Source organism: Etheostoma spectabile, chromosome 1, assembly GCF_008692095.1.
Source record: "Etheostoma spectabile isolate EspeVRDwgs_2016 chromosome 1, UIUC_Espe_1.0, whole genome shotgun sequence".
NCBI classification, from domain to species: domain Eukaryota; kingdom Metazoa; phylum Chordata; class Actinopteri; order Perciformes; family Percidae; genus Etheostoma; species Etheostoma spectabile.
This window is the reverse complement of record NC_045733.1, coordinates 9,674,934-9,689,638: the sequence shown is the minus strand read 5'-3', so window position 1 is coordinate 9,689,638 and position 14,705 is coordinate 9,674,934. Positions and strand designations below refer to the sequence as shown.

The 14,705-nt window shown below is 38.8% G+C and overlaps 1 protein-coding gene across 2 annotated transcripts in view; it reads left to right on the top strand.

Moving 5' to 3' along the window:
• The window catches only part of mettl15 (methyltransferase 15, mitochondrial 12S rRNA N4-cytidine), a 50,007-nt gene that overhangs the window by 18,067 nt on the left and 17,235 nt on the right, over positions 1-14,705 (top strand). For both annotated transcript variants that reach the window (XM_032509595.1, XM_032509612.1), the window contains one exon: positions 13,925-14,061. In XM_032509595.1, the coding sequence (XP_032365486.1) occupies positions 13,925-14,061 (137 nt within the window). The remainder of the gene's footprint in view (positions 1-13,924; positions 14,062-14,705) is intronic.

Below are 14,705 nucleotides of genomic sequence, written 5' to 3'. Positions count from 1 at the left end.
ATTATGACCCCAAATAGTGAGAAAGTTATTTGTAATCAGGGCTCTAAACTCCGGACTGATTCCACTAACATTTCAGTTGGTTACTCCAGAGGGTAATTTGGGACAGATGGTGGTTAACCATCAAACCTGCCAACGAGTTTCATAGGCTTGCACCTCAATTTCATTTGGTACTGAATTTTATTATTGATTTGCAATAGATTGGCCAGGTATACCTATATAGGTATATAGAAATTGGCCACTGAATATATTCATAGCAAAAATATATTAGCAGTAGTATTTAGGGATGTACCAATCTGATACTGATATCAACCAATACTAACTCAAAAAGCCGGATTGGGAATCTGTGACAATGGGGCCGATCTATGTTAACGTCTTGTTTTATACTGGAATTTTAATTAAGTTTTGACCAATATCTAAAGGTCCTATCGTTGAAAAGTATTCAGGTCCTTTACTTAAGTAAAAGTATGTTAGTAACACCAGGAAAAAGTATTTAAAATATTATGAGTAAAAGTACTCAATGCAGAAAAATCCTCACTTGAAACTGGAAACGATCAAAACAGTTCTTTCAATCAACTAAGTGTTTAATGCTCTAATAATTTCAGTTGTATTGGTGGGCCTATATATTGTTGGGTAGTTTAGTTTATAATACAACGTTGTATTTATAATTTGGTTTTGATGTTGATGTGTTAAGTGTAGTTGTCGTGTTGCTCATTCCCAAATACAGGAAAAACATTTTTTCCTCGCCAGTTTACCTAACCTAAGGGACAATGTTGAGTATCCTCTGACAGCTCCCATATCCCTTGCTGTCCCAGGATCAGCACCTTGGACAGTGATCATGGCACACTTAGGTACCAAATGTTGAAAATAATCCACCTGAGCTGAAAGCAGGAGCATCTAATGATATAGTCTCGAACTTTCCCCAAAGCTGAATATTATAAATATATTATTTTTAGATTAATTAAGTTTTCAGTTCACTGTCTGGTTGTCATCCAGGAGCCTCCAGACAGATACAGTCTCATTAACCAGAGCCCCTGTTTGTGCCCCTATTGGAAAAATAAAAGCACAAGAGAAAAAAGTGGGTCAACATATCTTTAAAAAAGAATTCTATAGCTCTTACAGTTTCATATTGGCTCCCTGTGAGAGCTGGCTTTGCTTGCATACCATCACAAAATATCTTTTACTTAAGAAATTCACATTTGCAGGATGTTTAAAAGAGTTTTTTCTTGCCTTTGTTCAAGTATCCTGCTGCTAATTCATCAAATTATAAAATTCATTTCATCACAGTTTTAATCCCTTGGTTATTTTCCCCCATTCCAGTGACCAGTAAATCAGCCGCACACTCATGTAGTGCAGGCATAAAATAACTTTTGTGTTTGTTAAAGTCAAGCCATAGGGTGGTCCATAAATTTGCGTTACTGTGCTGTCTAACAGGTTGTGAGCTAGTATTGTTGTCTTGTTGAAGTATCTTCATATCTGTGTTTATTTCTTGGATTTTTAATACATACAGACTTTTAATTTTTTTCTGGAGGCCCCCATTATCCTAGTAAATCGGGATTTCTTGTTCCTTGCAATTTATAATAATAGATAAATAAACTAAGGACCAGCTTGGATGGGTAGGTGGTTTTGTCTTTACTTGTCTAAACAGAACAATTAATTGTGTATTATGGTTACGTAGTGTATTGTTCTGGTGTGTACTATTTCACTGTGTCTGTGAAGTACTTTTTACTTATAACCAAGTAGGACGTGTAATAAAGCAGCGTAACTGACTGTTGATATATTTCACATCAGAGTTACTTTGTGCAGCTTATGTAGACCGTAAACGATATTTCAAACAAATGTCATATACACTATTGATTTCCTCGATTCTCCACCAATACAGATAAGAAGCTGCTTTATGTCCATGGAGTTATGCACCTTTATGAGTCTTTCCTGATTTTAAAGCAAGGTGACACCAGAAGGAACATAAATACACTTAACCATGCCTATGTGTTTCATAACAGCCCAGGTTGTGCCTGAAATTTGCCATATATGGTGTGGGGTGAGACTGCGACAAACAGACTCGCCAGCTTCCTGAAATTGTTTAGATAGTTTTCCCATATGTCCTCTGCCTTGTGCTACACTGAGAGCACACACTTCTGTAGACCAATAGCCTATGTCCTATTGAAGCCAATCCAAAAAAGGGATGTCTCCAGTAAAAAGACCAAACATTGAATACTAGACTAATGAATGCTTCGTTAGTATTGTGACTTTGTCAACAGTTTGACCCTTAAAAGAAAGCTACTGAAGAAACTCCAACATTAAGAAGCTGAATATATTTTTCTCAGAAGTTATGTGCATCAAAATGTCAATGTCCATGGCTGCCATTGAAAGCTGCACAGTCCCATCTTTTCGGTGTCTCTGTGAATATGGCTGTGCAGTATATGATACACATTTACTGCCAGTCTCTGTTAGTCTATGGCTCTTTGGTTGCTCTCTTTCCCAGTCAAACACCTTCCTCAGGGGAAGATTATTGACTTTCAGTTGCAGCTTGCTGTTGCTTCCTTCAGAAAATCATGTCACCAGCATTTAATGAACAATTAGATCAAGATTGGCACTTTGATTAATCAAAGATTAAATGGTGATGTGATAATTGAATAATCATGGTGGTCTCAAATGGGATTTTTTTTATTGCTTTTAACGGTGGCATTTAATTCTAAGTGGAATACATTAGTTTGCAGGACAAAACAAGCAATTGAAGAGATCCCTTTGGGTCGGGTATCATCCTGGGAGCATGAATTGTTAAACGAATCATTAGTTGCAACTCTAGTTGTGAATTTCTCTGAAAATATGTTTTAACATGTCAGTATGATTTATATTGTAGCCCTGTATGTAGTTTCATGTCTTCATTAGATTTTGTTTGATCTCCTGCAGTGTTCACCTTGATCAGCCTTGTAATAACTGTGTGTATATGTTGGTAGATGTGTGAGCATTTCTAGCAAAACAAACAGTGTGACACAGCCTGCTTGTTTAAAAAATTTAAAAAGAAACAGTGCAGTGACTGACACTGACAAACACCATACGTAAAAATATCAATGATTTGTCTAATCTTGTTTTAAAAAATACAATAGGCTCAAATGTTGTTGCATTTGGACACAGGCCAATGGATGTAGCTAACTGACTTTTGCAATTTGGGTGACCAAAGGAGCAATATGGTGCCATCTTAAAAAAAAGAAAAAAGAAAAAAGGGGGCTCAACTGGGACAAAAACAAAAGTCAAAAAAGTACAATAAATAAGTAATGTCATTAACATAACCTCTTCTCTGTTATGTAAAAACAATGTTGCTACCAACATTAGTGTGCATAGCATGAGTGTTGTTTTGTTCACCCCATGTGAGCGGTGAGTTTTCTACATTCTGCAAGCTCTCTTAGCTCTTTCAGTTTAATAAATACACAATTAGACAAATCTGTTAAATGCCACAACCATATAAACAGAAGCAGGGCCCCATTTCAGAAAGTGGGTTTTGTGAAAACTTGCTAGCAGGTTTTCATAACTAACCCTGAGTTTCTTGCCCCTTTCATGACCTGGCTCAAAGGTATGAAAAAATGTGGAGAACAGATTTATTTAAATAAAGTACGTGCTATCAAATCATCAATAATGCGTGTAGTGTATGGTTGTGTGTAGGTGTGGCAATGTTACGCAAAAGTAACTCAACCCAAAGCCCAAACAAACCAAGCAACTTTGAAGAGGGAGAGAGGAAGAGTGACTGCTCAGGCACTTCTATTTATGGACATGTGAGCAGTCAGTTCATCCATGTGTCAATCATCAGTCCTTATTAGCCAATCCCCAGATCCCAGCAACCAAAGGGACGTATTAGGTTTTGAGGCCTAGGAGCAATCACACCCCTTATAATCCAATGTATTATACTTCTTTACCTCCCCATGTGTAAAAAAACAACAACCCAATATGCCTTTGTATTAATGAAGTACAAATGCGGAACACTAGTAGAATTTGTCTTGTTGTTCATCATGTTGTTGAAACAAGTCAAATCATCCACCTCACCCACCTTTAACTGATAGTCTAGCAGTTGTACTGTATGTAGAATTCTGTCTTTTTCATCTGATGCTTCATTTGGTTCATTTCTAGATCAGCTTCTAAAATAATTAATCAGAAATAAGGTACAAGTTGTATCATGGTGCACCATCAGTTACACTGTTAGATGTAAGGTAATCAACAGCAAGGCCTCTCTTCCCTTGTGACAGCTGACAATGTGTCTTTATCATGCTCCTGTGATATTTTGTTTTTGTGTTCTAATCATTATGAACCATCTGTGGAGTCTTAAGAGTACTTATAGCTGCATGATCTCTTATAGCAGGCTCCGGCAGACATATTACTCCATCTGTAACAGAAGATGAAAATGATAAGTGCCCCACAGAATTCAAATTTAGTTGCTACAAAACAGTGCAGGCCACATCACAATTTCCCAAATAAATAACTCAATTGTGTCCGCAGACAAGCTTCCTCCACAGAAGCCTTCAGCAATAGGTTGGTCCCTGTTCTGACAGAGGACCATCTGAAGAGATGGTCCTCTGTCTGGCCTCTGTGAGTGCTGGTGGTGGACCTCCTCTGGTTTTTCTGAATTTTTATTCTTTTGGCTATAATGGATGCCCAATTTGTCCAATTAAGCACAGATTTGGAGACTTGCATGTATAATGACATTTATTGTTACTTTCAAAGATAATATTAAATATGGGCAATTTTGGGATGGCTGAAAAAGTTACCGTTTGCTTCAAAGAATTCCAATGCTACAGGGTAGGCTAAAAAACATCCCAATTGCTTGAAATACCATTATACCCATTTCATTTATATGTTTATATTTCACCATCAGTTTTGTGCCTGTTGGATTTGACCTGAATAAATATAAAGACACACACATACACACACAAATGCTGAAAAAGTCGAGATAGAACTTCAATTCTTTTTAAAATTAAAACTCACGCATTGACTCGGTCAGCAATTTTCTGCCACACTAGCTCACCTTCTTTTGCTGCTGCAACTGTATTGCTCTTTTTCTAAAATATATGATCATAATCAGTTATTATTATTTCTATTTCTACTGGGGAGAAGTAGGAGGTTCGACCTTTTTTTGTCCTGTTGCCAGCATGTATCATGTTATCTGCATTCCATTGATGAGGGCTTTCCATATGCTGGCGCACACACTTTACCTAGGGTCACTTAATTTAGAGTTGATTGAACTAATTCTTATCAACTGTTCTGAAACCAGAAACTGGAGTTTGACAGATCAGAGTTAGTCACCGCAGAATCCAGGTTTGAACTCAGTTAAACCTGCTTTCCGAAATACCCCTCAGAATAGCCGTTAAAAGTACCTTTCAGTCTTTCAGCCCAAATTGGCCACCTGGCCCATCGGCCGTTTCTGCTCACTGCTGTAGGTATGTGCTTTGGGCCTTCTGTCACTCTTCTTCGCATGTTTATTTTTGACTTTAATCAAATCATGTCCTCTCAACCATTTTAAACACTGCAGATTCTTAAGGTTCATGATACCATTCACCAAATCAGAACTTATACTTTGAGGGACCATGAACATCAGCAACACATTTCATAGCAATAATCCATTCATTAGTGTTTAGAACACATCTGTGGACCAATGTGTTGGACCAACAGGAGGACTGAGCTTTGACTCGTAGACTGTTCTAGACATTGCGATCCTTGTAGCCACGTTTTACATAGCTGTAAATAAAATAAAATGACATATCTTTCTTCACACCTTATCACAGACCTATTCATCTCAAATTTTCACTATACATAAACAAACATGATCTGTTTGTACACTTTCACAACTAAACAACCTCACCACCTTACAGGAGTGAAGCACATCAGAGAGCCTAGTTGGATGTTTCTCATTATGTAGTTTTGACAGACAAAATCCCACACAAAAACTGCCTTTATTTCATTATTGGTGAAATAAAACTTAAACTCATACCACTGGATGATTTAATGATTCTTATGTGAGCTCTGACAAAGTTCTGTAACAGCTAGGTCACTTCTTCCTTCACAAAAGTCCCATAACTAATTCCTGTTTTTTATTAGCATACTCAAAAGGGGACACCTAAAAAAAAAAAAGTAATGCTAAAGTATTTTTAAGTCTCTCGCATATGTACTGACAGTCTATGAAAAAGTCTGGCCTTTCTTTATGGCTTCTAAGTGCCTCCGATAGGATTTGTTCATTCGTTTGACCTACAAACTCCTAGATGGATGTTTTTAGAAGCAAATGCGGAGTTTTTAACTGCGTCTAGATGTGTCTTGTCTTAACTAGCTCAAATACCTCCTCAAGTGCCTTTTATTTAAACCCATGCCAAACGAGTGCAAACAGCACTGAATAGATGAGGATTGAAAGTATTTGTCTGTAACTCTGCAGCATTCCACTGACAAAAGAGAGATTATCTAGGCATATCACTCGTTCACTTGCTCTCCCATACTCTAAGACACAGGTAGTATGTTTGGTACACTCTAAAATGAGGTAGGTGCATAGACTGTAGGGTAGGCAAAAGGCTACATGCATGCTCACCATCGCCATAATCTCTTGACAGAGTAATTGTGGGAAGCTTTCATGCCTTTTTAGTTTGTCTGCTCTCACTGGCCATCTGTTTTGTGCACCCCACCTCCACCTCCTACTAGACCACTTATCACACTAGTTTAAATAAAGTAGAGAAAAAACATATTCACACCCTTTTTAAAGAAAAGTTGAAATCAAACAAATCAAAAAACTGTTCAATGGTAGTTCAAAAGTAATTTGATTATCTTGATATAGTTTGAGCATAGCAGCAATTTTAAGTGTGAGATTTAAGTCCAGAGCACAAAGGCAATGGCCAGTTATGTAGGCATTTCACTACAGTGGATTTCAGTGGATAAAACCTTTTTAATTACCCTAATCTTAACCTCCACAGTTATTTCTTCATACCATGCTCTTCTGCCACAAACCGGCTAAAATTTGTGCACACTTGCATCTTGCCATGAACTTTGTGTGACAGAGAAAGAAATGCAAACCGGCCACCTCCACTCTTGCCATGGCAACGGACGCGACAAGAAAAGTGATCCTTTACCTGTGTATCTGTCTCCCTAATGGTCTGTGTGTTAGTGTAACAAGATCTGTAAAAACTCCCCTCAATGACATTTTAGATCCCCCACTGTAACTGACCTGGGCTGTGGAGTCACAAGTAGGATTTAGGTGAGTACTCAGCCTTCTCTCAGGTTCCTGTTCCCCTTTTCCTAATGAATTCAACCATAAGAAGACTTGAGATGAGGCCACTTTTTCCACATGGCCAGGATATTATTTACTGTTGTATGAGCTGTATCATGTTTGCAGATTCTCATAAATGCAAAAATCTGACTTTCCCCACATCATATGGGTTTGTAAAATCTCTCAAGATAGATTCTCTTATGAGTGGGTTTGATTTAACGAGAGTCTATAATGTGTTTACCTTTTTCTTTTTGGGAAGAAAAGCTCTCATTGAGAATTCTGTGGGCTAACTGCTGAAGTGTCCTGCATTATAGCACCTTGCAGCTTCACTGTTGGACTGCACCACTCGGACCACTCCTAACTCTCCTATTCCCTCTGCTGGGAAAGGCAAATATTACACACAATAAGTTGTTCAAAACACAAATTACAGTTATTACTTACTTACTTACTATATTTATACTTTAAATATCATCTCTGCATATAGAGACTGAGCTGATCCACAGTGTGTTCTGGCTTATTTCCAATCTGCTGTTTTCTCTAGGAAGGCCTGGTCTAGGTGAGAGCCTCGCTGACACCCCACTGTAGGAAATATCAATGTGCATGACTCACTCCCAAGTTTGGTGTCAATCATCATCGCAAATGCCAAACCCATTATCACCAAATCTTTTCAAGAAGTTGTTTTGTCCATCTGGTGGCAGAAGCAGCAGCCTCATTGAAAAAGAAGGGAAGATTTTGATAACCTCTTTTAAGGCTTTTGAAGAAGCTTGTTTTCCCTCAGGGTGAGGAAACCATTCTCAATTTACTTTATAAATGACCTTGTAAACATCCAATTCACCATTTTTGGTTGCACACACTACATTTTTAGCTTAGTATATTTTGTGTGTGTGTGTGTGTGTGTGTGTGTGTGTGTGTGTGTGTGTGTGTGTGTGTGTGTGTGTGTGTGGTGTAAAAGAAGTAAAACTTGTATTAAACCTCATAAAGATGGAAAGTATCTGTACTCAGTGCAGCAGTCATACAAATGGAAATATACTTACGGTATTTATATTTTTAACCAACCACCTCTAAGAATATTGAGCATCAGTTGGCAGTCTGTTGTATCAGGCTTTACCTTTGTTCTTTTGGCTACAGCTTCCTCAAGATGTGACAAAACATTGTTGTGACAAGTGCTGCACCATCCAGTAGAGGACCAGTTTGTGTCCTGGTTGCTTGTGTCGACTGTTTCGATAAAAGCCAGCCTACTTTGCTGTTTGTGTTTTCGTTTTCCTTTTTTGTATTGAATAGCACAGCAGGCAAGTTCATTATGCGTGTGACTCATCCCACTAGCCCACACCCCCTCCCCATCTGCTGCTGTGCGCTGGAAAGAAGAGGGAACCGCCATTGATCACTTCTTCCCTCACACATGCACGCACACACCCCACCTTTAACGTCACTATCGATCGTCATGTTTAATGTTTTTGCGGGGAATAGTTGGCATTTCCTTTTCTGTCATTTTACATCTGTTCCCCACCATTTGCTGATATTATAATACATCACAGTGCAGGAATGTAAACAATAAAAAGTAAAGCATAATCCAAGTAAAGCATGATAAAGGGAAAGCAAATTTTTTTGTAGCAGTGGCAGTCAGCAGAGATGATAAAAGTACAGATCCTTGTGTTAAAAATACTCTGGTAAAAGTAGAAGTATTGTTTTAACTTCTTTACTCAAGTAAAAGTAACAAAGTACAGGCTTCAAAATGTATTTAATGTGTAAAAGTAGCCTTGCGAATGACAATCGTTCTTTATGCAAAGCTACCTGGACCACACACATTTTACTAGAGTGCAAGCTGAGAGTGGACATGGAAAAAAGGCTCTTTATATGCTATTAGCTACATTGTACATGGATGTCTGCCAATAGGCCTGAAACATCACATAGATGATTATTGTGACAGAGACTGGGACTCCAGGTTAATAAGAATCTGACTGAGTAGAAAGAAATGAATTCAGTTGTGATTCTGTGAGAATTCTCAGATCCAGTTTGTCTTTTTTAATCTTGCCCTTAACATTTAAAGGAATATACATGTATGGGTGTGTGATCAGATATGGCTTCTGGAAAGAAAATAAAGGATAAAATATGAATTACTAAACAGACATTAATTAACCCTTGTTGTCTTCCCATCAAAATTGAAAATCAACACCTTTGTTGATGCTTTTTAATCAGTGTTTTTATCTTTTTCTTACATTTTTGACCAAACACTTTTTTTCAATATTTGTCACATTTAACACTATGTAACACTAACTTATTAACTTTAGTTAATATGTTTTTAAGATTATTTTTTTAAGTTTTATTTTTTTAAGATTTTTTTTTCAGACAGCTGAAGACATGAAAGGGGAGAGAGAGAAGGAATCAGAGTCAAACCCGGGTCTCGCTGCGTTGAGGAGTAAACCTCTATATATGGGCGTCTGCTCTACCAAATGAGCTATTTGAGCTACTTTCAATCACGTTGCCGTCCATACTGCTATGTGCTAACGTTAGCGCCATCAAGCCGTAATGATTTGACGCAAATGAATGCTGCCGAATCTGTTGAGTTGTCTTGTAGTGTGCGTGCAACGTACTGTCTATTCCCATCCAATTAGATTGAATTTGCGAACAATAATAACGGTAACTCCAGTGAAATTATTTTAAACTTGTTAGTGAGGACTAGATTAGGACCAGGGCCTGAAATTAACACCGGACCACCTGCCAAATGCGGGTGAAATAGCGGGGGAACACTGTCAATCTAGCCAATGAGAATTGAGTGATTCAGACGCGTGACTATTAGTAAGCAGGGTACGCAGTTGCTTATGGGCCCGGACCAATTAGGGGCCCGCGTCACTGGAGCACAATAGGCTCGTTCAAGATGAACTGCGCCTCGCCTGTAAAGTAGACGAGAGCAGGCGGCAGCAGCGGGGGGCGGTGACAAAAAAGCTGCGGTAAAGTCGGACAGTTTCCAGCCGATTCCAGCCGCCTTCAGGCTGGACAGGAAGTGATGAAAACACTGTGGTGCAATTCCGATTTAATAAAATATAATCAGACCCACATATCAGCTGGTACACAGTCTCCAGTTGTTTTAATTATGACCGAGTAGCTGTCAAAGTGCTCTACATGCAATCTGTTGCTGATTTTAATTAACACACTGTAGATGATCAGTGATCTGAACAGATTTAGTCTCTCTGACTTCTAAACGTCGCTATCAGCCACACAACATGTGTTCTGTACAGATTAAGTCTTTAAATCAGACAAATAGCAATTAAAATCCCTCCGATTCAAAAACAATAAAGAGTTTATATAAAACGTCATCATGTTGTAAACCAATCAGGTGTTAAATCAGCTGAGAAGCCGGCGTTTCCCAGCATGCTCTGGGTCTGCCTGGGTCCGCCTGGCTCTTGCAGTCGGTGAAAAGCAACTGCGCCGCCTGCGTCTCAGAACTGCGGCCGCCTTGCTCTCGTGAGATTTCCGTTGCCCACGTGTGCATAACGTCAAAGCAAGTCGGGATCAAGTCGAACACAAATCTAACCGGCATGCAACGGGCGCCGATCGCCGGTGATCGATTCCCCGCAGACCTGGCTCATCTCGAACGAGCCTATTGATTGACAGCCGGGGCCCCCTATCCCAATTTCATTACTCCCGACAATCCCACGTGCAGCCACTGACCAAGCTGGAGCGAGAACTGGTCAAATTCATTTCCGTTTTTCTGATATGAAGACGAGACGTGTGTGACTCGAGCATCTCACATTACGTACAATGAAAGACCGTGCAAAACATTTCAGACCCTCCTGCCAACCTGTATACATTTTAACATTAATGTAAGCTGTAACGTTTTTTCACCATAAAATCGCTGAAAATTGCTGCTGTTCTGGCTTGCTGCAGTAGGCGGGGCTACTGCTCCGTTCCCCCCCGCGACTGACGCGCACACACGCACACACACACACACACACACACACACACACACACACACACCTAATCATACATGCATACAAACGCAGATGAGATGGACAGGATGACCTAAATTGAGGACAGCTACATTATAGTATCCCCCGTACTAGGCCTACAGCAATGTCCACGAATAGGCTACTATGAATAGGACAGGATAAGATCATAGAGACACAGCAATTCCTGTTTTTCACCTTTATGAGTAAAAAAGTGTCTGGTAAAAAGTGACAGTGGCAGGTGGTAAAAAAAGTTAACTTCAGGCTCGGATTAGGACTCTGTTTATAGCTGAACATGGTTATGGGTTGCTCTACTATGGCCGTGTGTTTGTGTGTGGTTCTGCAAAGAAATAAATAACATTGCAAAGGCTACCATACACAATGCATTGGAATCATATATGCTAGCAAATACTTACAAACCCACTATTACATTATCTAAATGTAGAGTAACTGTAGCATGTAAATAATGCACCTAAAATAAACAACGTGTGCAAGGACAGTCGGCATTATATCGAAATAACCGGCAGGTGCAACCTAGCCTAGCGTGTCCGCGCTATTCTCCGACATGCATTCACAATCGCACGTAATAGATGAACTTTTGATTTAACAAGACAATTTTGTAAAATGTAAGGCGTAGAAAGTACTGATATTTGTGTTAAAATGTAAGGAGTGTAAAAAGCTGGCACAAAAATAAATGGTAAAGTAAAGTAAAAATATCTGAAAAATCTACTTGAGTACAGTAACAAAGTATTTGTACTTTGTTACTTCCTATCTCTGGCAGTCAGGAAACATGCCTGGACAGGAGATGTTTTCTGCTTTGCAAGTGTTAATCCATGGATACAGCTGAGTTCACATCTACCTGATTAACAGCAAAGCTGCTGTGGTAGAGTGGTTGGCAGGTTATTGAACATTTCCTTGATAAATGAATTTTCCCCCTCTCTCCCTCCCTCCCTCCCTTTCATGATCTGATTAGTAAAAGGCGGTCAACAGTTAATACTTGCTTGTAATACATTAACATGCAAATACAAAAATATTCTGTATTAGTTATTTACACATGCATAAAGTCAGACTTCATTAATACAAAGTGCATGCTATTCAGTGCAAGGTAAAGGTAGCCTTTGTTGATTTTCAACCAGATAGTGCTGATACAGCTGAGTGCTCTAGTGATTGTTTTCTCATGCATCTTTCTTCGGCCAACCTTCAAGTTTTTTCAGAAGATATCAATTTTTACACTTGTTTTAGAATAAATTAACACATTGTTTTCTAGAGTAACCAAATGGTTATATTGATCACTATTTCCTCAACAAGAAATTGTCACCAAACAACTGTGTTTAGGTTTTGTTTGAGAGACACAAGAAGTAGACAGTGAACATCCATTTTCTGAATTCATTTGAATATTAATAAGTTTAATTTATGTCCATAGAAAAACAATGAAAATGTTTAAATCAACCACAGATCTTATTTTCTACATAAATTAAAGACACATTGGGAAGAAATGCATTGTAAATATGGTGGCTTTAGGTTTTCACAACAAACAATAACAATTATCTTTGGTGGTGATGGATCAAAAATGCTCTTCATTGTGGTAAAACGTAGAAACATCTGCCAAAAAAAATAAAAATAAGACTGCAGCAATGCAGTGGCAGGGCCCTATTTTCCCCATTCAGGGGAAAGCTGTGCAGAACAGTAGGTCTTGAGTGTAAAGTGCAAAAGGTCTGGCTGAAGTGAAAAATAAATCAGAGGGTGTGACAATAATTAAATACACTAGTGTTAGCCAGTTGCTTCTACTGGTTGGAAAGGGATTAATATAAATAGTTCACTTGCATTTTAGACAGTACTCCGTCATTGCTGGGCATTTGTTCCAGGGTTCCTACAGTAATACTGCTGTGGGACTTCAAAAATAAAACAAGGTAAATAATTGTCATTTTCCAGAACTTTCAAGACAGTATAGCTAATTTAAATAATTATTAAACAAACGCTGGCTGTGTCGTGTTCATCTTCTGTCACTGGAGGTTTTCTGTCAGGTGAACTGTTCCCACAATGCATTTTTCATCTGTCACAGGGCAGAACAACATAACATAAAAATAACTATAAAGTACATACAATGAATATAAGGACAGCTAAAGGTCTACACATCTTCCGCAGCAGGCTTGAAAAACACATCTCTCCCTACTGCACCTTAGCTAAGAAGATGATGCTATTAAAAAAAAAAGATTTAAAAAAAAGAATTGCACTTACATGTCACCCTTGAATGTTACACTCACATGTGGCTCTTTGTAGTTTGGCTTATTTGGAGCTAATGTACTTGTACTCAGTTTTTGCTGTTTGGGGTTAGAACCTTTATGGTTGAATACATTTATTGGAAGTCGCCTTGGATAAAAGCGTCAGCTAAATAAAATGTAATGTAATAATTTGCAATTATGATTTATATTATACTATGATCATCACAATTCCAAAGACAACCTTCTTTATCAGTCTACAGTATGTATATATGAATATTGAGGAAGTCTACCTTAAACCTATGGTTTTGTCATCAATTTTGAGTTAGTTCCAGCATTAGAATTGACATTAAGTACCCTTAGATAATACAGATTCCTTTAAAATTACCCTTGTCCATGCGTAAGTGTGAATTAAACTCTTAAATCAAGAATTACCATTGTGACGATAAGGTGATAATGATTAATTGTGTGTATATGGAGTCCTGGTGTGAGAAGAATGTGTTGTTTTCTTGCTTTCTCGCATGTAGGTGGTCCTGGACATGACATTTGGAGGTGGCGGTCATACCAAAGCAATACTGAATATGGTTCCTGAAGTCACAGTCCTGGCCTTAGACCGAGACCCTACAGCCATTTCTTTGGCCCAGCAGTTAGCCAAGGAATACTCGTGAGTGATTTATTGAAAAACATCAACTAGACCAAAACACAAGCAAAAGCCTGTAAGCTGTCTAGACAAATATTTGTAACTTACTATTCATGTTTATTGTGGCAGCTGACCGCCTGACCATCTTGAGCAGTGTTTGGTTTGTGTTCATTATTTCTGAAAACATACTGTAGTTGTGATATTGTATTGCAGTTCTGCTGTATTTCTCACTTGTTGCCTGCGCCCGATCAGATACTGCTCACCAAGATACAGCCCCTGAGTTTCTCCATCCAATCAAATCCATTCTTCCTTCTTAACTTAAAGCTTTCTCCCCCCACGCAAAGCTGGTGGGCCCGGCATGTCATTTGTCAGAGTAAGGGCCCACGCCTGCAGTGTGAAGGAGATGCTGCCTCCCACGGAGGATCTATAAGATATGAAGGGGGGTGGGAAGTAGAGAGAAGCCCAGAGAAGTTAAAAAGTGGAGAGAGAAAAAGAAAATGAAAACGTGAGAGTGAGAGAACAGGGAGACACGAGGACACAATGCCAGGGTGAGAGGGAGGGAGTGTGTGAGTGTGTGTTTGTGTGTGCGTGTGTGTGCATGAGCAAGGCGCGGGAGGATGAAAATGAGATGTTCCTAAGACCATGGCGTGGGAAGGAATCCTTTTACG